We start from the raw sequence: 22,368 nt of genomic DNA, 5'->3' as shown, positions 1-22,368 counted from the left end.
TTAGGTACAAGCAGGGTTTGTAAATATCAATAGATCACATTCCTTGCCAATGTATCATATTGTTGCATGACGTCAATGTAACTTTTATGACGATTCTATATTTATAACTAAGACTTTAATGTATCGGAATAGAGTGATGTAAACACGTTACCGCATAGGGCGATGATTCTAGAAAGCCCATAGTCACGCTTTTGTCATTTCGTAATGAGTCAGTAACGGTATGGATCGTCGTTGCGCTAACGTTTCGAGCTACCGCTTACTTAGCATTGAGATCTATCTAGGTATTCGGTTTTGCAACTTCCGGATACTTGTGTTTAATCAATGTCCGCTATGCAGCATGGAATAAGTTGTTATCTTTAAAGCATCGATTATTGCTATCCGTCACTAGTTTCTCGAAATGACGATTACGTATAAAAACGTGAACGAACAGCCATATTTTCCCGTAATAAACCATGCCATAACATATTCCCCTGTTGTTAATTAAACAAACGATTTATTTTGAAGTAACGATTTAGCTTGAAATCTAACGGCTCACAGATTGGCAAACTGCACAAACAAGGATCGCATAATTTACTTTTTTGGTCCATAAAAACGCCGATGAGTTCCTAAAGTTAATTTTGCATACATGCTATAATATGATCATAATTGACTCAACGATAGCGGCCTTTCCTGTAGCGCTCAAGGCCAAACCGGGCCGTAGTATACCTGCAATACAAAGCGATCAATATTGTTACGAACTACCGTGTTAATGATGGGCTACCGTCGCGGCACAGAAAATACTCATCTGAAAATAAAAGCAACAACTATACTAAGAATAATAATAATAACTATTATATCTCTGGTGATCATAGATAATTTTTTTTTGCATTTTAAGCAATTAACAAGAAAACATTATACAATTTTCGTTACATACGCACACTTAGCGCGTCGAGCACTGTGCGCATGGGGCCTGGTAAGTTACTGCAGGCCTATAGTTGTCCACACGCCACCTGCTATTGGCTAAAATACGTACGTCTTTGCAAAGCCACTTATTCTATATCATTTCACTTAAACCCTTAACCGTAACCTGCAAAGTGGTAAACAAGAAACAGCTGCCAATACGTTTTCTTACGTACTTAATATAATAGAAGGTTACATCTAGTCGCTCGGTCGAACTCACAGATAAACTAATGAAATGTTTTTTTTTCCGCCTTCCTCCCGCGGACGCCTAGGACCATGGGCCTTGCATTTTCTCTTTTAGTTATTATATAAATACTTGAATAGCACAAGAACGCTTAATTTTGACAAAATGCTTCAATTAAAGATCAGCGGTTCGTTGGAGCTGTCCAAATTCACTGCACCGCCAATACGAAAACCCGTAAGTGTCTTTAAGGTCTCCATAAGGACTAAACGTTTACTCGTTCGAGTGGGTGTCTACTATACCCCGTCAACGTGTTGGTGCGGGTACCACTATTTAGTTCTACATTTAACGATAAACGTAACGATATGGAGCAGTACAGGCGTAGCTCCTCAAATCTGTGTCTAATTATAGCCTACTCGGATACAAGAATATCGAGTAGCTGTTATAACCTGGATCCATAAGCTTAACTGTGCGATTATCTGTAGCTATAGCTTTTGTACTGAGAATCGGCCAAAGCCTAGTAAAATCTGTCAACGATATGGGTCTAAATTTTGCAAGTGGCACTCCCAAGTATCTTTAGGGACCGGTGATATTCCGATAATATTAAACACAATGCGTACCTCGCCGTCTAAAAACTAAATCAAGTTATTCGGTAAATTTTCCCCTTGACCGCCCGTATCAACGGCAGTTAACCAGTGTGCACAGTCGTTTGGATAGGGAACTGGAACGATGAATATATATCCAAACGTGTTCGTCCTCTAACAATCAATCATCGTTTAAGGTGGTTCAAATGATAACGTAGGAGATACTGAAAAAGGCATGCCTGGAGACAGTTATTGTGGAGATATAGGCTGCAAGACTATGCTGCAAACTAATAATAACAATACCAAGGCTTGTAATTAGTCAGGCGATAGTTGTCATTGTAAGGGAGAAGCGCTAGTTATGGCAAGTTCGATATATAAGAGACCGGTGTAACGATTTTGTTCTACTTGTAAGGTCACCAGCTTGCAATAAGAATAGAATCCAGCGCTTCTGGTCGGTGTTTCTGGACTATATATGCGCAGAAAGTATTTTACATCTGCTGATCAAATAGCCTGCGCGCTTGATAACTGCCTCGTGGTAAATCCGTGTGAAATGCAACAAATTTTCTGGAGCCATAAAAACAGTTTTCAAACTACGCAGACCTAATGGTAGTGCTAACAAAATTCGGATGTTGATTCTGTTCAACGTAGGTAGAGATTGATTTGGGCCGAATCACGCAGGATGAGGAGTGAAAATGGGAAAAGACAAATTCACTGGCCTGCCCAGTTGTCTGGACTGCCCAACAGAACAAATGACTTGCCATATTTGTCGTTTGCTGTTGCCTGTTTTTGCTTTCTTGACCATGCTATTTCGTCAGCAGCAGACGTAGCTGCCATATTCTGCTTGCTGCTGAGGCGAAAGGTCTGTCGTAGCCAATACGTTTTGCTTCTGTCACTCATCATGCGGCAAGTTTGGTCTCTGACAAACTGAAGACGATTGCGGTGACTCACAGAAACAATAGAATTCGATGTCCTTATACAGTCATCTGCATAAGGACATTTGTGCAATCTCGATTATCTGAAGCTCGTCCACCTATAAGAATTCGTCTCAATATAGGACTAGGACAAAATCAATTCCCGCAGTTCGTTGAACATTTAGATTTACGTTGAACTGATGGGACAACGTTGGTCGAAAAAATGGCAGAAATTATCGGCCGTTAAGTCGTAACCCTCGCCGCCGTACCCCGTGCAATCCTGAACATGGAACTGTAAAACCATTCCCAACAACGACGCGTTCGAGCGACAGAACAGTGACTTGTTTCTCTATGAGTTAATTTGTTCATTACGTTGAGCAAAAGAAATAGACGAGCCTCAAACGAGGCCGAATCAGGTAACGTCCTACAGCGGCAATCATAATAAAGGAATGGATTACAGTAAGTTTCATTGCAATGTTAGTGGCAGACTATGGTTACGGGCCAGACTATGGCTAAAGCTTGTAACTGAATAATGGTAGTTGGCTTAAGTAATCCGACGACGTGAATGTTCATTGTGAGGCTAACAAAAGCGAGCACTCTTTCGTTGACTTTTAGTGAATCTTCCGACTAACTCACAACAAGTCTATCATCTAAACAGATAGATCAACTGACACAATGCCAGCGAAGCTAGGCTGAGGTTAACCGTAAGCACACGAAGTTAACGACTCACGTATGAAATCACTGCTGTCTTTTCCTTAATGATAATGATGATCATAAGGAGATTCGTAAATAGAAGACAAATTGCTCAGACCCGGAATGGACTGATAGACCAATAATCGTTCGTTACTGATCATGCGTAGAAAGAATATTACGCGAAAACAGCGCATTATGGTACCTATAAAGTGGACGAAATAGGTCTGAACCTTTTACCAAACAAAAAAAGAGCAGAAAACAATGCGACTGCTTTGTGTCCAGATTTATATAGCAGCCGTAGGCCATACTTGTCAAGGGCTAGCCGATCACTTCGAATCCCAGTCATTGGTTTGAATGGGCTGATATTATATAATAGAATCTCAAATAGATACTTACTTAGATAGAGTATAAATAGTACTGCTGCTTCTTTCGTTCGTTTGAGCTTCATAGGAGCTTCAAAAGGAGCGACGCGCATAAGCCGATTACAAGGACTAGAGGAATTAAGATGTTCACTCCCATAACTAATAAATATTCTTATAGACATAATAATGTTCGATAAGTCGTATTTCATTCGTTGATTCCACTAACGAATGGTGTATGTGTTATATAAAAAGTTGAAACTCGTGCAGTGATATTTTCCTTCAATCTGAAACTGGCCCCGTGTGCTAATACTGTCCGCTGCTTCCTCTTCGTCTACATTTACAGCTTATACGGAAAGCGTTAAACCCGTACGCATATATTCAAGGCATACTTGGACATCATCACAGACACCTACTTAACTTAAAAGGGCAAGCAAGGCCTTTATGTACGTGAAAACTTAAATCAACATTGGCGTTCTGCCGTATATACGGATGCAGGTGAACGTTGGCCTGTGACTGAATGGCGAATCCGATGTCAAAACGTCTCCACAACATGCATGTATGAGGGATGGTCGTTTAGCAAGCGTGCCCATGCAACACACAAACCAAATGAGTGCATGACATTCCATAAACATTCAATACCTAGTAATAGGCGGAGATGTTCATTTACAACCGGAGTTTAAGCGAGTATCACGAAGTATGATGATCAAACTGTGGCCGTTTACTTACTCGAGGCAAAACTCTCGTGCTGCCATTGAAAGAACGACCGACCTTCGCTAGTACATACGATCTATGCCAGCGCGAGGGTAGAGTCCGTATCATATAATTAGTCTTTAACGTTTAAGCAATTGACCCATGGGTGTTGACATGCTAACTTCTTTTTCATGCAAATCCTAACAACTTGAAAAATATGCTCCCTCTAGCTCGAGTAACATCAGTAAGCAGCTCTAATTCATGGGTTACTGCAACGGCCGCAGTTGTCACCTGCTATATTTCTGAGAGCTTTCGATTGATTCTCAAATGTGCATAGGGCGTTTACCTAGAGTACTAATTTTGTAATTAAAACAAAGAAAGGGTATAAGTAAATACATGTAGGGAGCAAGCGGCTTTCTGGTTGCCTGGGCTGGCACTACCCGTGAATTTATCGTTACGCCTCAAATTCATTCGCAAGGCACATATAGGTGAGCAGTTCCCTATAAATTTTCATTTGGTAAATAACTTAAACGGTAAATTACCCGACAAAAGATTACCTGTAGGGAATATGATGATCACAATGTTTGAGGCGAGCAGCCCACCCAGAATGGCTTTTGGTCTGTGGCGCCCGAAAATGGATATTTACCTATTGGAGGTTACTATAACCGTGTCTTGGAACACTTTAGACGAACACTCAATCATAGGCAAGGTGTCATTAGAGAAGCTTTACTATGAATAGCCAGGTTTGTGCAAGATTGGCTACTTCATATAAATAATATAAAATTTAAAAACATTCCAAATTTAAATCGAAGTCCATCGATATATCGAAATTGCACCATCAGAATCTTTTCAATGTGACTCTTGTGTTTCTTGATCTTACATGTACACACACAGTATGAATATATATGGTTATTAGCATTTTTAGAAATATTTATTTTTAAAAGTATAATAATACCCCCCCCCCCCCCGGGGGACAAGAAAATAGATTCTGTTATACGACTTTTAATCTGAAAGGCAATGGTCAATAGGTTAAGCGGCTCAGTGACGGTAGAGGTAGTACACCATTTTCTTCAGAGCATACGGCAGTAACAAGTTATATCATACAGCTGCCAGTAAATTAGCGGAACTTGTTCGACAGAAATTTTAGTATATGGTAGTGCTTTTGTCTCAAATGGATCTTGCGGACTTGAACATAGTGTTGTGCTCTCGAATGACATCGTATTCCATTTCTGCTGGAAATTGTCGGGATACATTGTAGCGTCCTGTTATGCAAAGAGTGAATTGCGATACGATGTGGTGTTGTAATAATATGCCAGCCTTGCTAACAATGCTAGGCTTGTCTGAGCTTTCAAATGTTCGTTTTACAACGCGCGCAGTACATTTCCGCCCGTTCTTACCACCACGCCGGAAGTAGTCTTGCCGCAACTGCACCAACGACGATTGTGGCTTTCATAATAGCAATCGATGAGTCTTTTGTATTTATGTTTATAGCAGCATGCTGCTGATGCTGTTGCGGCAGATGGTGGCGCTGCTGCTGCTGCTGCTGCAGTTTCGGGCCACTGAATGGTTTGTTTATGTTTGTTCAGTTTACTGTTACGGTTTAACAAATCGGAGGAGAACTAGGTGAATTTAGCTCCAGACGGATCTAGGGCAGCTCTCAACTCAAGTCACTTGCGATCGGCAATACAATGAATGTTTCGCATACTAGCCTTAAAAGCATATAATAGCCATAGCGACGCTTAGACTGGTCTAACGGGATTACGTGAATCATAGTGAATACATAGCATTAGTATCTTCAGCTACTGTAACGGCGCTGGCCTGAATAGCTCCTGCCACATCAGTGGACATAAATAGCTATAAAAGCAATGAAAATCCGAGGTAAGCATTATGCGTTGTACTAAACAAGTATAAATTGCTAAAACGTAGATAAATCATATGATAATAAGCAAAAGGAATAATGTACATTACTAGACCAAGCGAGCTTTGAGCGTACTTCCCGATCACTATTTATATAATAGACGTAGGGCAACTAATGCAAGTTACTCCGCCCAAACCCAGGCCAATGGATACGAAGCTATCTATTGCTTATTTCGATGTTGTCCATAAACAAATTCGTACTACCAGTTTACATTATGTAAGTCTTCTTATGAACTAGTATTATCTGTAGTAAACATGCGTTTGGTATTCAAAGTTTTCCAGCGTAACCTCGTACGCATAACCCACTCGTGATTTCATTACCCTGAGACCGCTAGAGCACCTCGCTAAATATGTGTATTGACATATTTAAACCATACTTAAAATACAATAGGTAAAATGATTTTTCACTTTTATGTATCACGAAGAAACGTTGCTTTCATAAATAATTGTATCTAGGACGAAAAGAGACAACTCAATCTCTTTCTATTACTCGACGTATTACATTGAACGAACATAACCATTCAACCAATGCACGTTTTACGAATCCTACCTATTACACATACTTATAGATTAATAAGCCTACAGGCGAAAGCTCGGGTGAGCTTTCAAATAGCAATGAATAGATGGTGCACATAACGAATATTTCCAAAAATATATACAAAGAAGTCCATCGGTAAAGATAGGTCCTATATCAAAAGCATACAGTGGGTTGAGTCATCAAAAAGCCTGCGTGGCTATCACAGCTGTTATAATTAGCAAATTTACAATTACGTTGAATATCATCCAGCTTAACTAGGAGTTCGTGAGCCGCTACTTGGTAAACAAAGACTTGATTCACGAAAAGTAGCATACCAAAGGCCCAACGCTGCATATGTATGTGCTACGGTAAAGCTCCCAGCGCCACTCCTATAAATAGATATGTGTGTAACATACAATGAACTTTGAGCAATGCGGCGGTGTAGCCCTTTAAAATACCTGATATTCGAGCGATGAGAGAGCACAGTAATCCAAGATAGAGCACTACATATCCCAAGAACACAGTGACAGTGGCCCGGAGCGACCCCGACTGGGTCACTTCCTGAGGCCGGGGTTGATAGTGCCCCATGCCAATTCACTGGCACCGGGCACTCACACCGATCACACGCACTCACACTCCAAGTTGGGCCGAAGCGAGAGTAACTTAAGCAGACAAACACAACACTGTAATCCAATAGCGAAGCTTACAACACAAAATGAACAAAAAAAAAAACAAAGTTTTTCTATTTGTTTTTTTCGAATGGCCGCACACAAGCTAGCTTCACCCGCAAACTTCGTCGCCCTGCCCAGGCACCCTTGGCCAGTCCACGAACTTTTTATCTGGCATTGCGGCACTTAAGTTCTCTCAAAATAATCAAAACGATGACTCTCACATTCACCTTAACAGCACTTTTTTTTTTATAGTGTGGAAACGAATAGGAAATTATTTGCACTATACTTCTGTGCGGTATTCTATCAGCACCGACTGCTACGGCTACTACTGCTGTTGATAGGGTCTCACCCAAACAATTTACGGCAATACTGGTACATACGACAAGAACACCAATCGGCTGCTGTCCATGTATGTAATTCAGAAGCGTTCGAGACAAAATGACTAGATTTTGCGGCTCTGCCGACTGACTCAACGAAGCGGTGGAAGACCGCGCGTGTCTCCCCTATGCCGGCATCAGACCAACTGAGTTGGAAGGCCACGCGGGCCCGTTTAAGCTGCTGGAGCAGGGCCGGCTCCTCCATTCGCAACAGCGCCACCTGGCGACTCCTCATCGAAATGTGCGCGGAGGGAACACGTGCGTCTCACGTTTTGGGATCTTAGCCTTTTCTCTGTTTAGGTTCTGAGCCAGTATAGCAGCAGCCTCGTCAGCCTCTCTCTCTCACGTCGTCATGTCTATTCGACGCAATACAAAAGGGTTTCGTAATGAAATGCGAAAGCCATATATCGACTAACCCAACTGATATGCTCATGAGCGAATGATCATTTTTGGTCGCCCCATGGAACACAATTTAGCTTTTGAATTCCAATTTATCAGCCGATTGCTTGCCTACTACGCCTTGCTAAACTTGCTGCTACTACAACACCTCAAAAATCATCAAATAACGCTTGGCCTCGAGCATATTTATAACGATGCATTTTCAAAAAAAAAAACGCTCGACTACCACCTAGTTGATTATAATTCATGTGATATATAGTGATTCATGATTAATTAATAGAGTAGCTTTTCATTATATATGATCTAATCTCTCACATCCATTTGATAAGAATGAGGAACTATTACCGTGTAGACTAAGGTACTTCAGTGTTAATGGGCACTGGGCAGAGGCGACCTAAGAAAGCTTCCTGCTTAACAATCAGTTCGGCATTACTCGGTGATCAATTTGTTGTCCTAGAACGGTCACGTATTCATCCTATCGCCCAGAATATATTCGTTGTTGACTTTAAGTTATTCTCAAAAGAGTCATGTTCAAGATTTTAAGATTTACACGTCCGTAATAGACATTATATAAACAAACCACAAAGATAGTCAATATTATTTTAAGCTGGGGCCGATAATTTAATAATAAAAATTCTGGGTAAAATCTGTGTATTGCATCGTGTCAAACGTAATAGATTTTAGAAAACGGACTTTCAAATATATTAATGAACGTAGTTCGCAAACCGGAAAGAAACCACATGCGCGAGCTTGTATGAAACTGTAAATCTACATAGGCTTCAAAAACTCAATTTTGGGTATATAGTATGGTATTCATGTCTATATTCTCTGTATCCAGTCAACAACGCATGACGTAGTCAAACAATCGTCTGCGTTTTATTTACGATAGCCGCTCACAAAATTTCTTGCGTGATGACAGTAGCATTATTATCTATGGGAATATGGACAAACAGATCAATAGAATCGACACAAATACCGTACTTTGCATACCTGCGAAAATGGAAGGAAAGAAAGGTACGTGCTCCTCAAAAGGAAAACCACGTACTTTACATAAACCAGAAATGAATGAACTGGCAGTGAAAGAAAGCATCAGCATTTGACGACAGAAAATGTCGCGCCAGAAGCCGTATACGTCTGCACCGATCTACAATACTGTCACGTTTTGGTAGTGCTAATTGCAGCCTTAACCACTCCCGGTCAAATATATCATCTGCTCGCAGTGGTCTTGAAATGTCAATCAGACATCGAGGCTTCCCGCAGTGTCTTGTAAGCTGGCCAAACGATCCCGCTCTCATGATTCTTGCGGTTCACCTAATAATATCAAATCACCATCGCAACGGACCACTCGGCGCTCGGGTGCAAGTGGCATCACGAACGGCCCATTGCAGATAATGTTGGCGTAGTCGTGTGATCTATATATTCAGCCTTAAGAAGCGCATTGCGGCATCTTCTATGCGTTGTCATCACCTTAAAAGTAACCCAATTAGCCTATAGAAAATTTGAAACGTGTCTCACATACAGCGCGCATCTTTTACCTATAGGGGAAGTAACGCAACTTACGTCACCTTTTATAGATATGTTGAGAATTCGACATCGAACTGCGTACGTATGCTGTAGTTTTTTTTTAAATCTATTTTAATAATAGTAGTAATATTATATCCTTACTGGGTTTCTAGTTCAATAACGTCGGGAGTATATTATTATATAACAGAGATTATGTATTGCAATGCCAGTTGCAGATGTACTGCATATTGCGCATTATAATTGACTTCCGAAGATTTGCTTGCGCTTTCATGCCTGACCGCGCTTCCAGATTCCCACATCCAAATCACAGTTTTATTAATGACCTTTGTCTGTAACAAATGCGTAGATTCATTCTCAGTTCGTAGTTCATCGGGTCTAGTATCACTCGCATGCTCCCCATATTACTCTGATTCTGAACGATGACAGCGTTGCAGTACACCTATAATGACCTAATAATACAACACACGCGAGCGAGCAAAATGAGGACGAGATTAATCGGCAGGGCTAAAATTAATTAGGCTTTCGTATGATATTCCTTAATTCAATCAAACGCTTTGCCAACGTAGTAGAAAAAAGGGAAAGTGTAGCCTTTAAGAGTCTCGCAGGTTGAATTGCCTCTAGTATTATAGCCTTGTCCATTTGCAGAAAGTTTTCGATCAGAAGCATCTGTTCCGCATCCATGCTAAGATAATATTGTTTGTTGTTAGTCTTCGTAAATGAACATGAACTTCAGCCTTATTACGTATCACCTGGCATCTACAGTTAGTTTGTTATAAAATGATCAGCGTCGAGCCGTTTCAATTCTTTTAGTCTTAGAAGCTGCTTTTTGCATACATAATAATCATATGGGTGATCATCTTTTGACTAAACCCGAACAGTCGTGCAATTGTTTTTTGTTAATAGTTACATAGTTAACAACATAGCTGTCACATTCACAAGTCAAGTTCGTGTTTCCAATAAGTTAGTTAGCTTATTACGAAAGAAGATCAAACTAAATACTCTGCACACCACCACAGCATGCCGTAAACTTTATTAGAAAGTAAGTCAATCTCCACTTAGCTGTATCTAATAGATTCTAATCTCGGGATCGTTCCTTCAAAATTGAAGATGTTACTCAGGTTCTGTCGGACAAGCAAGCCCCTATTAACTCTAGTTTTAGTGCAAAGCGAATTGGCATCGGAAATCTGCCATTTCTGAATTAGACTAAAGTTTGTCTAATGCTTGATTCGAACTCAGCATTTGCTTCATCCCTTTCATCACCTACCGCTGTTTCACCAAGCATTTCATTGATACGAAATTGGTAAACCGACGCATTACGAATGCAGAGAACAGGATTCCTTGCAGGGTATTTTGCTCTACGATGTGAAAAAGACAACGATATGAAGAGTGAGTACGAATTTCCTATAAACTCTGTTGAGCTGCATAGCGAATATATACGTTTTCCGATGAAGTAAAACAAATGTATTTATACTATTTCGGTGCGCATATTTCGTTGTGCAATCGGAGAGACTGCTTCAGACTCACAAGCGCGAAAAGAGCAATTAGTTGCTCTGCAATATTTTAACTATTGACAGCGTTAGCGATTGCAAATATTACTATACCTTACGCTATTACTGATGTGGTACAAGAGATACTCATTCTGGTTCAATGCAATTACAAACAAATGAGGTAACATGAAATAGGGGGAACTGCTGCTATGAATTATTAGTACCTTATTTGCTGTGGAGTTGCTATGAAAATCTTGTAGCGCGTTCTATATATCTGTACGTTTGCCGAGTAAACGCTAGCGCCTAATCTTGGCAAGAAGGATCTTACGAAGGTCATGAAAAACTTCCAAAGCAATCGAAGCCAATATTTTAATGAATACAATGGAAGCGATGAATCATACATCGCATGCAGGGCCAACCAGACAACTATCATATCCCTTTCGGAGTCTGGTGTGGAGCTGACACCTCATTTACATTGCTTAAATACCTTGCTTAGCTTATAGTTCGTTTCATCATTAGTAGTGAATCAGTAGTGAAATTCCTCTACTATAACTGCTACTTTTATTACTTTTTGCATGACAACATAGGAAAGCTTGTTAAAAATCGACTAGCATTGGCTTGGCAACGCTTTTCGCCTTTTCTTCTCCGAGAAGTTCCTTAATGATTCTGAGTGCAAATTGGAACGCAGTGCCAGGACCACGAGAAGTAATCATTTTGCCATCCACCACAACGTTGTCATCCTTGCAGTTGTACCCCGGCTGAAATAGAGATCGCTGATTTTATCTGATTTCTTGCAGCGTCAATATGGTGTGCCTATATATAGCTAAACGTCTAACGAATTTACCTAACAAGATCAAACTTTTTAATGGTAAAGAAAAATTTGTTTCTAAATAATTTCTTATTAATTAATTAATTAATTAACTAATTAATAATTAATAATTAATATATATATATATATATATATAATAAAAATAAAATAATAAATAATAATTAAATAAATAAGTCCTACTCATTACCAGAGACCAAAACAGCTTGCGAAGTGTCACCATAACATGCGTATATACGTATTACTTGGCAAACAGTAGTGCGGAGATCTTAAATAATGGGTGAAATTCGTTTTGCCGCGACATTTATTAGGTGATAACCCATAGACATACAGTATTACTGTTAATAGGAAAATTTTGTTTCAAACAATTATTGCATATCCAATGATGAATCATTTTTATTATTTGAACATCGCCAGCAAAAAAATGTAATTTTAGATATGGCACGATACGTCTGTCGTACTGTCCAGAAGATCTCTGTTACACGCGAAAATGGTGTCACCGTCTGGACTTATAACCACAGGGGATCGATTTATAGACTATTAGATTATAAATAAAAGTATCACTAAAAGCGACAGTTTATTACCAAGTGACTCTCCATGGTGGGGTAAATTGTAGCATTCTTTCCTTTGCCGATTCCGTGAGCTGCCAGTGCCATTGGAGCAGCGCAGATGGCCGCCACGATGCGTCCGGCGCCTTCTTGAACTTTTAGCATCTTCCCGACAGTAGGGTTCTGAAAAAAATGTTTGCGAAACGGTTTTCCTCGATCTAAAATTGGTCAAAGGTTGGTCTAACAGCAACCGTTCTGCAAGAAGTCTTGTTCCAATTTCCATGAATCTGCTAGCATCTCCATATTAAAGAAATAAGCACCATAATTCGAAAGCACACTGTAGTCACTTGAGAATGTCCAATAAAAACAGTCAACTTACTGCCGAGAGCGTTTTCGCTCCTTGGAGGCCTCCAGGAAGGACAACCACATCGAATATCTGAATACAAAATAATAAAATGTGATATGTTATTTACGATAATTACTACTCCTATGAAACTTTTCACTTGAAATAAGGATACTTTCTCTGCTGTCATTTCTGTCTCAGGGTAGATTTAACTATTTTATAGTTAAAAGGGGATACAGGTGCAATGACTGACAAAAAGTAATGACGTACCTGGTTCTCCACGTCGGCAAGTGCCTTGTCGGCAACGATCGTGACCTCACGGCTGCATTTCACCTGGGTTGCATCGACCCCAACAACCGTGACAGTTATCTGGTGGAAAACAACGAGAAAACGAAAAATAAACCATGTCATATTTTAGGGAGGCTAGAATAATTTTGCAATATTCTTAGCTAATTCAACTTTAATGTTTCGTTTAAATTTTGTGCCTCTTTAAACTATTCTAATTTTTTAATTCACGCAGTAGATCAAACGGAGACGTGACCCATTACTTCTCATCGCCAATTTAATGTGCGAATGGTATTTCCTTTCGTTGTTTTCCCTCGTCGTCGCATCCTTATATAAGCTATCAGGTTCTCGAAGTACGTTCCATTTGAACGCGAAACTTACATTACATCAAAGAATACATTACAAAAAATATACTAAGCTAAATATGCTTCACTTTGATCAGCAATCTTGTTATTTTTCTGATAAAATCGTAGAACTTTCACGAATGATCTTTCACGTCGACTCGTGTGTCAATCAACTTAAAACATTTAATTTTCCTTTACGTTCGTAATGATTTCATCAACTTTTCCGTAATCAGTCGACCACCATGAGAAACATTTTTCACGTTGAAATTCCAAAGGCAAAAACGGCAACATCTTAAAGCCGTTTATTTCGATAGCGTATCTTAATAATGAACGGCACATACTTTTTATAAACCTGGGTAACATTTATGCCTTTATCGTAACAAAATTTCGAAACAGAGCAAACTTTCGCGGCATTGAAGTTTCACTTGTCTTCAAGGCGCTATATCGTATGCCTGAATAGAGGAATTCTAATAGTTTTAGGACATTTACCACTGCCAAATCTCAAATCAAATTTCAATCGACCCGACGCAACCACTATTACCCGAGCTATGTCACTTCAGAAAAGCAGTCTAGCTTGAAGGATGGCTAATTCTTTAACTAATTATTGAGTTGAATCAAACAATTAGAACCGAATTATTTTCTTTAGTACATTGTGTTGAGAAACAGCCGATTGACAACAGACTGATACTTTAATATCATTCTCTGCTAAAAATGTGAGTAATTAATATTGTAGATTATATGCTCTAGTGTAAGGGCCATAGGACGCGTAACGAGCCCCGCGTTAGCGGTTTTCAAGTTCAGAAAACTGAGTTCAACATAATCGGAAGGTTTAGTTCTACCATCTCATACACTTCATTATTTCATTAGATTGTGATGCTTAAACGCCCAAACAGATACAAACAAATTTCATAAGCGTACAAGACGGTAAATAGAGGAAGATATTTATGTAAATGTACAATAATAACACTAATATCTGTAAAACGATTGAATACCACAGGACCATACATTAACGTATATAATAGTGCTGATGATTTTTGAATCATTGAAATTATCCTGCGTTAAGTATCATCATGGGGTGCAAAAGGTTTCTCTCGGACGCTTTTATGGCAAAATGCTACTCACGCCGGCTCTGCGCAGGCAGTCGATAGCAATGACAGCTTCCATCTCCTCGGCCCCTTGTGCAAGCAGCACGCAAGCAGTTTTGTTAGCCATGGTCACAGAAGTAGTCGTAAAGTTTCTAGGACCTATACGAACAGGATGCGGGCATCCAAATGCTCTGAATGACTTCAGAAGTTCTCCTGCTCGAGTACGACTCTTAAGTAAATGTGGAAAAGCACGAATGATTAAATCCATCATGTCTGTCATTTCCGACGAGTTGGGAAGTACAGAACACGAAAAGAGTATAGCTAGAATGTTTTATTTAGAGGAACAAAGTCAAAATAACCTAAGTTAACCTATAGTAAGGTTTTAAGTAGGTCATTTTCAATGAGGTCGCGTATTTTTGTTTCATGAGGTAAAATGCGATACGGAACATAATCCATGAAAGACGTACTAGTAGTCTTTAAATAACGGAATACAAGCAATGAGCAGGAGGACAACATACTGATAGAACGTAGTTGGTTAGACGTCTGCCAATGTTGATAAGATGCATTTGGTTGGGAATAGCAGTTTCTTGAGGACCTTAAATTTGGCGTGCCTAATTTAATAGGTTTCGAAGTCTTTTGCCATTCCTTGTTTGCTTAGGCAAAGAGCATCATGCAACATCAAATAATTCCCAAGGAACTGGAAGACTTGCAGAAAAAGATCCTGAGCGAGGCCGATGTGTTTAAGGGGTTGCAAAATGATTTTCAGAAAGGGCTCCGTGTTCGTCAAACTCTCGAAGCACAGCTGCATGAAAACGAGTCAGTTTATTCGGAGTTAAATCTTGTCAAAGATGATGCTAAGGTATAGTTCGATCGTTCGTTCACGTAACTCGTATTTCTTTTATATCGTTATAATTTACACGTAGACATTTTTGAAGTCATTCATTACTCTAAAGAACATTAATTAGCACATTAGGTTTAAAAATGAAGAGTAGCTTGTTATTTATAGAACGGCTATTAATTATACTAGTGGTATGATATCTATTGCTGTAATTCATACATTCTAGAGATAACGTTAATAAATGAATTGCGTATTAATTTATTATGCTGCAAACGGCTTTCTATAAATTTTTTAATAAGACACTTGGTCAAATGGAGGAACTATTTTTTTTTCGGGAACTGCTACCAGTAGATTGTGCATAAAACAACTGCGTGAATAAAAGGACTGCAAGAACGATATTTGTGACTAAATTTAGCCCAATGAATAGACTGATAAGCCGAAAGGTCTGCTAAGATGATCAAAATAAATATAAATTAATGTGAAGTGTAAATGTTTCTTTAAAGCAGTGTCTTGTGAAATATATATATTGCACGCTGGAGAAAAGTGGATATGATATTTGTTAATAACCGAAATGCGATTTCTTAAGTAATCTCTCACAAATGTTGCTATCGACGATAAAGGGTATTAACTGGTGTTCTCTAGTTAAAAAAAAAAAAACAGAAAAAAACGTTTTTCGAGGTAGACGTAAGGGCCGTCTACTTAATGATACTATGATTGTTTGTTTTGATTTTGGTTTTAGAAAAGTTCTACTCTGTTCTCTTAGTATAGTGTTTTGTTCTTACTATACTGTTTTCCCTCTTAAACCGTTGGTCATATTTTTTTGTTATAATAATAAGCTAACATTTGAATATTTACCATGCAGATTCTCAAATTGGTCGGGCCTGTATTGATCTCTCAGAGTCAAGATGATGCGAAAAAGAACGTACAGAAACGAATTGACTACATCAATGCGGAAGTGAAACGTCAAGAGGCCACTCTGAAGGAACTTGAACAAAAGCAAAGTTCACAAAAGGAAACCATACGGAAGCTCCAGCAGACATTTCAAGAAAAGATGGAAGCTTTGCAACAACAAAATTAGCTCAACTGTCATTAATGTTATTGAGTTCTATAAACAAACGCTACCAGCATTACTTATGATTTAATAAATAAACACCTCTCAAGTAACTATTCAACAGTGAGCTCAAGCTGTGTTTCCTGACACAACTCTTATAAAAACATCAAAATTAATCATTAGGCGAGTAATCCTGCCAAAGCTATGAATTACGCACGCATGTTTTGTGGAGGTCATATGGCTCTGAATATAAGAAGACTTTTACATCCATCACGGTCCTTGATCAACGCTTTGACCTGGATTGAGGATAGCTTTCAGTATTCAGATATACCGTTTGAGAGAAAAACTAATGTTCTGGTATCGCAAGATTAATTCTCTGAGAAAATGTGTTAAACATGCCATAGTTATAGCACACAGTGTGGGGATGTTTAATTTGGTACTGCACAATTCATGCCACTATAGAACTTTGTTTGACATTTAATCTGTGTTTAGTGTTAATTGCGAATTGATGGTGTTTATTCTGTGGACAGTACATTCCATTACGTATAATAGGGTTAGGTATGATATGATAAAGTTATAGTATTTAATTCTGTGGGTTTCTTCTATATATAGTCACAATTTTCAATACACCCAAAGAATGTTTCCAGAAAGAAGGAGGAGTGAACAGGATGATCGTACGAAACCTTTCTTCAAAAGCCGTTACGTCCACTTAAACAATTTTCAAGCTTAAACAGTGCCTTAAACATCGCGGCTATAAAATCATATGAAATCGAAATTGTTCATACGGTACATATATTAATTATCTTCTGTGGGCTGGACTGACTAGCTGAGAAACTTTTAAGGTGAAAACGTTATGTCTGGGAAAATCATGCTCGTATTAGAAAAAATAGCTATTTTAAAAAGTCCTAACGTATTTATAAGTAATAAATTGTACGGCGTGACGCGTTTGTAAGTCTATATAGAAGGAGCACGAAGTGAGACCATTCTTTATACTGTTGTGACGATAACAGCATCTCTAGTGCTTCAATATGTAATGGAAAGTGACGCATACTTATTCAGTTTTACTAGTTTTATTTAACACGCTTATCACATTGTACCTCCGGTGCTCGAGCCATTGGGCGTCACTTCAGATGGCTGAGTCCCAGCAAAAAACGAAGGGTCTTTACATCTAGATTTGAACCCGGGCGACCCCACGTTCCAAGGCTCTTCAGGCAAACACGTTACCCGCTACGCTATCGTTGGGACCGATGCGTACAAATATACAGTTTTCTTCGATGTTGCGTTAATTTGAACTGCCTTAGCTCTGAAAATACGTTTAGTTTGCAGATTCGATTTAAAAGGAAAAGAGTATGAATGGTCAGTTTTCAGCCGTTGGTTGTGTCGATACGGAAGCACGGATTTTGGTCCAACAAACTGTCGCCTTTTTAATGGCGTAGTTTTAAATCGTTGCCAGATTGATAGTGAGTTTGAGTTGGTGGACAGACAGGAGTATTTGAGAATGAGCCACTCGTGTGACTTATCTAAATGTGAGAGCAGGTCTCGAAGTGACATCTTGTGCAACCAAGAGTAAGAAAAAAAATTGACGAAAAAACTTGTTCAAACATGCAAAATTATCAAGCTTTTAGTTCTTTGAGGTCAGTTCATTGCTAGAATTAATTGAAAATCGGTAGAACTATTAGGCTCACAGCGCAGCTTTCATGCGAGGGATTGAAGGAGAAAAACACTGCATTTTACACTTCTGGTGTAATTGAAATGTCTCTATGTATATAAGAAGTAGGGGTAATCCTTGCTGTGCCAAACGCATAATGTTACGAAAATGAATCCTGTTCGTAGCGTTGACACAATTCAGCGACTTCATATCTGGTGTTGGTTAAAGATGGAAATATTAGATCATAGACTAACCATATGTGAGTACGGATACCGGCGTGCCACTTTGACAATTAAAAGTGCAGGATCTACTTGACAAACGAAATAATAGAACCCGTGTATGTCGCATATGTCGTTTGTTTGGTTTGCTTCCTCCTGAGATTGTGAAAAAAATATATGTCTATTTCGGTCTTAATCTGTTTTTGCGCTTCTGCATGTTCAGCGCACGCTTTATTTTCAAGCAGTTTCTAAATCTGACGGAGGTACTGGAAAACGAGGAGTGCCGTTTTAGCCAAAAGATACGCTTACTGGTCGATTACTTGTTGTCGTACGCAGTTATAACGCTTGCTTGAAAAGTATGCTTTACTTAGCCTACTTGAATGTTGCAACGTATTGGGCGTTGAGTACCTTCTGATGATGTGAATTGCATAGAGAGCAGTAAATGCTAACTTGAGCTTGGAAAGTTTCTTTCATGTTGCTGCTGACATTTTGTTCAAATTTTTAGATTGCGAGCGCTGTAGTCATGGTTTTCCGAACTTTGTGCTTCGATGTAGGCCTTGAATGATCGTCCTATTAGCGTCAGCGTGATACTGAGGTAAGTTCATGGGTTGAGGAACTTAAGAGATTCGTCATCAAGTGGAAAGGTGTCGTTTCTAGCAAGTCCCCATCTTCGTCTAAATTGAGTTGTCTCTGTCATCATTTTGCTATTTCTAGTGAAACCTCAGCTACAAATCGCTTCAACACTACCAGTGCCCACTATAAGTAACGCCTGCCCACACTATATATTGCAAGATCATCGTCATACGGGGTTAAACTCACTTGTTGATGATCAAGAATACGAGTGGTAGGGAAGTGTTATGATTTGTACAAATCCTGTGACTGCAATATTTTTTGGTCACTTTGTCATCGATCGTTGTGTTCTTTTGAACGATATCTGTGTTAAATGCTAATAAAGTAGCGGTTAACCCTGTTCGGCGCGTTTGTGTAAAACAATGAACCTCGATCCGGGGTCGAGCGGCTAGACTGCTAAAAGCAACGGATATTAAATGAAAAAATTGCTGCGAATGAAAGACACCGAAGCGCGCTCTCCATTCTGCCCTATCCAACAATATCTTGTATCCCATTATTGTTGATCTGCCTGGCCAAAATCAATGCTGCTCTTCCGGTAGCGCTTCAAGATACTCCAGGTAAAAGTCTTCTCGTTGTATTGGCTACACAGAAAGGATTCTGTAGGTATAGCTTTTTTAGTTATGCTTTCGTACGATTTAGGGTCTGTTGGGACTCCTTTTCGGTTTAAGATGTCAACGTCGTTCAATATTTTAATTTTTTTTTACCATATACGTGGGCTTAATAACATTATCCAGCCATAAACAAACGAAAATTCTTCTTTTACGTGTTCATTGTGAATCCAGTCAGGACCGTATGCCTTTTTCGTGCTTGTATGAAGATTCCTGACTCGACTGCGGGAAAAACAATCTTCCCTTTGAAACCTGCAAATCATCCGAAATCCTCGGCAAACCAGACAGACGTGTGGTAAAATATGTTGACCACAACAATGCACATGGCATCGACAATAGTTTGGAAGTAGGCCTGTAGACCCTCGGGGCCGACTGAACAGCTTGGAATAGCTAATAGTACTTCGCAGCCATGCAGAAGGAATTTTTGCTGTTTCCTCAAAAAATTGCTTTTTTTTTATTTCAAATTTGATGTTGCCACTCTTGAGACAGTTATTGAAAACTGTTTTAGTTTTAGCTTCCAGTAGCCTTGCAATAGGTTAGAATTTGTACAATTTTTCTGCTCGTATTACTTTCTTGCGAGAACATTAGGAGTCTTACCATAGTCTGCCAGGCGGTGGCCTTCTTGGGACGATGTAGTATTTGAGGGCTGTAGTTAGGAGGCTGTTATATCGATCGTTGCTAGGGTTCTGGTCATTTGAAAAAAAGCGGTACAATTTTACTACTTCTTATTAGGCATCCGGTCATTTGCTTTTCTCAAGTACGTAGTGTGATTGCGAATGCCGCAAATAAGTGCCAAGTTAGCAGCCCAGCTTCTCTATAATGGTCGTATGGCATCCCCGTAATAGCGTAGTGGATAACGTGTTTACGTTATAGTTGTCCGGAGGCATGTTGGATGGTATAAGTCCAAGTCCCAGAATAGACACTTTGTTTCGAGCTAGGAGCCAGCCGCATTATAGAACGCCCAACGGCGGTACCCGATGTGGAACTCGAAATGTGTAGTTAATATAGTTGAAATTTCAATTGACCTATCTTGGCTAAATTAATATGACATAATGTGATATCAATACAATGGTGACTGATTTATTTCAGAGGTGAATGCTTGGAAAACGTAGATGCTTCTTTGTGAAATATCATTTGAGCATACCATTGTAGTTGTCTCTTTTGTGATACGGACCTTGTGATGTCTGGCTAATGTGAACGCGCCAGTATTTTGCGAAAAAAAGCTGTTGAATAATGCTGAATACAGTGTCAGGGATTTAAACCCTCGTGTCTGCGATCGTCTGGGGTCGTGGTCGACAGATGTTTAATACACAACATGGAGATACCTATAGATGTTATCGCGAGTCACAACGCGGTGGCTAATGCTGAGGCTATAATTCTAATAGAACGCTTCCGTCAGGTAAAAATTCGGATCAATGTAGATTATTCTATATACTTCTCTCTCTTGAAGTTCCCAGTAAGCTTTTGTGTTGGAAAACTGAAATCGTTTCTTGAGCTGTTCGGCGAATAGTGGCATGTTGGCGAGCAAATATACAAGACCATTCTTTGCTGAAATGAAAAATTTCAGGCTGCATCCCAGGCGTAAAAGGCCAGTTTCACGCGGTCGAAATCGCGGAGTTGATTGATCTTGAGGTGCTTCCCGATTAACGGTATTTCAACGCGACGCACAGGGCTTCTTCTAAGTCGAAACAGGGTAGGGCTGTTTGTAGTATGAACGTGTTCAGGTCCTTTATTGCTGCAGCTACCACTAGAGTTCATGTTTTTTTGGATAATATGTACTTTGAATGACTGTCCAGTGGGTGCAGTGTTATCTTTAAGAAAGTAAAGGAATCAACGTACTGAACCACCTTCTTGCAGAACCGAAATGTCTTTAGAAGAAGATCTCCGTGAAGAGACTTAATGGCATTTATCTTTCACAAGTCGACGACTAAACTCAATTTATCAACATATTTCTGGAAGGTGGTGTCAACTCAAGCTATACAGAACAAGGTCATCGGCATATATAGAAAAAGTGAATTATTAAGCCTCGTGAACTGGACTTGATCTCTACGGGCGTTCGTTAAATATAAGTCCACAGACGACCCCATCAGCTGTTAGATCTAGAAGATACTAAATCCGTAATTATGTCAAACCTAAACTTTTCTAAAGAAACATAATTGTCCGCAACTCGTTTGGTCTATCTATTCTAGTATTCAAATCATCAAGGATTATGTCCATATTGTACGTAAAAAATACTAATACCTTTCAGCGTCAGGAGACCTCATTTTAGCTCTTAACTGACAAACAAACCCATAAATCTATAGAAATTTATGACTAAAATAAAGGTGGGAACCTGAAATATCCGTCGGATAGGACAGAAATCATACAATGCCGAAAATTCCAACATTTTTCAAAACTATGTTTTTCATTAATTTAGGTTATCAATGCTGTGTTCAACCTACAAAATCCTATTCAATAGGTCTAACCTATTCCGTTACGGCGCTTAGGTCTCACTAGATGACATGGTCAAATTTAACTTAGTTCAATACCATTGTTAGATTAAAAAAAAAAAAAGTCTACTTGGACAATGACAGTTGCTGTACATAACGAAGTAATTTTAAGGTATTAGTCAATAATCGATTTGTTTTTAATTCAAGGACAAACGACTAACGGTGCAGGACCACGTCAAGTTGCAAACTGGAGTAACTGCTGG

General features: G+C 39.3%; 2 protein-coding genes and 1 long non-coding RNA gene across 4 annotated transcripts; 1 reads left to right on the top strand and 2 right to left on the bottom strand.

The window, feature by feature from the left end:
* Positions 1 to 417: 417 nt before the first annotated feature.
* Positions 418 to 8,046, bottom strand: LOC147753236 (uncharacterized). Of its 2 annotated transcripts, none has more exons than XR_015311836.1 (2): positions 7,253 to 8,046; positions 418 to 705 (listed from the first exon to the last, which is right to left on the bottom strand). It is a non-coding gene; the product is annotated as an uncharacterized LOC147753236 (long non-coding RNA). The 2 variants fall into 2 exon arrangements; XR_015311837.1 differs by lacking the exon at positions 7,253 to 8,046 and adding an exon at positions 918 to 1,677.
* A 3,744-nt stretch (positions 8,047 to 11,790) lies between these two features.
* On the bottom strand, positions 11,791 to 14,969 carry LOC111262178 (protein dj-1beta). The gene is made up of 5 exons (XM_022836246.2): positions 14,721 to 14,969; positions 13,240 to 13,338; positions 13,006 to 13,062; positions 12,663 to 12,809; positions 11,791 to 12,010 (listed from the first exon to the last, which is right to left on the bottom strand). Exons 1-5 carry the CDS (start codon positions 14,961 to 14,963, stop codon positions 11,849 to 11,851), a joined length of 708 nt encoding a protein of 235 aa, XP_022691981.1. The 5' UTR covers positions 14,964 to 14,969; the 3' UTR covers positions 11,791 to 11,848.
* Positions 14,970 to 15,199: 230 nt separating this feature from the next.
* On the top strand, positions 15,200 to 16,699 carry LOC111262179 (prefoldin subunit 6). Its single transcript, XM_022836247.2, has 2 exons — positions 15,200 to 15,542; positions 16,384 to 16,699. The coding sequence occupies exons 1-2, from the start codon at positions 15,354 to 15,356 to the stop codon at positions 16,597 to 16,599; spliced, it is 405 nt and encodes a 134-aa protein (XP_022691982.1). The 5' UTR covers positions 15,200 to 15,353; the 3' UTR covers positions 16,600 to 16,699.
* Positions 16,700 to 22,368: the final 5,669 nt, after the last annotated feature.

This window comes from Varroa jacobsoni, unplaced genomic scaffold (genome assembly GCF_002532875.2).
Source record: "Varroa jacobsoni isolate VJ856 unplaced genomic scaffold, vjacob_1.0 scaffold_631, whole genome shotgun sequence".
NCBI lineage: Eukaryota > Metazoa > Arthropoda > Arachnida > Mesostigmata > Varroidae > Varroa > Varroa jacobsoni.
The sequence above is the reverse complement of the archived record's forward strand: the minus strand, read 5'-3'. Positions and strand labels throughout refer to the sequence as shown.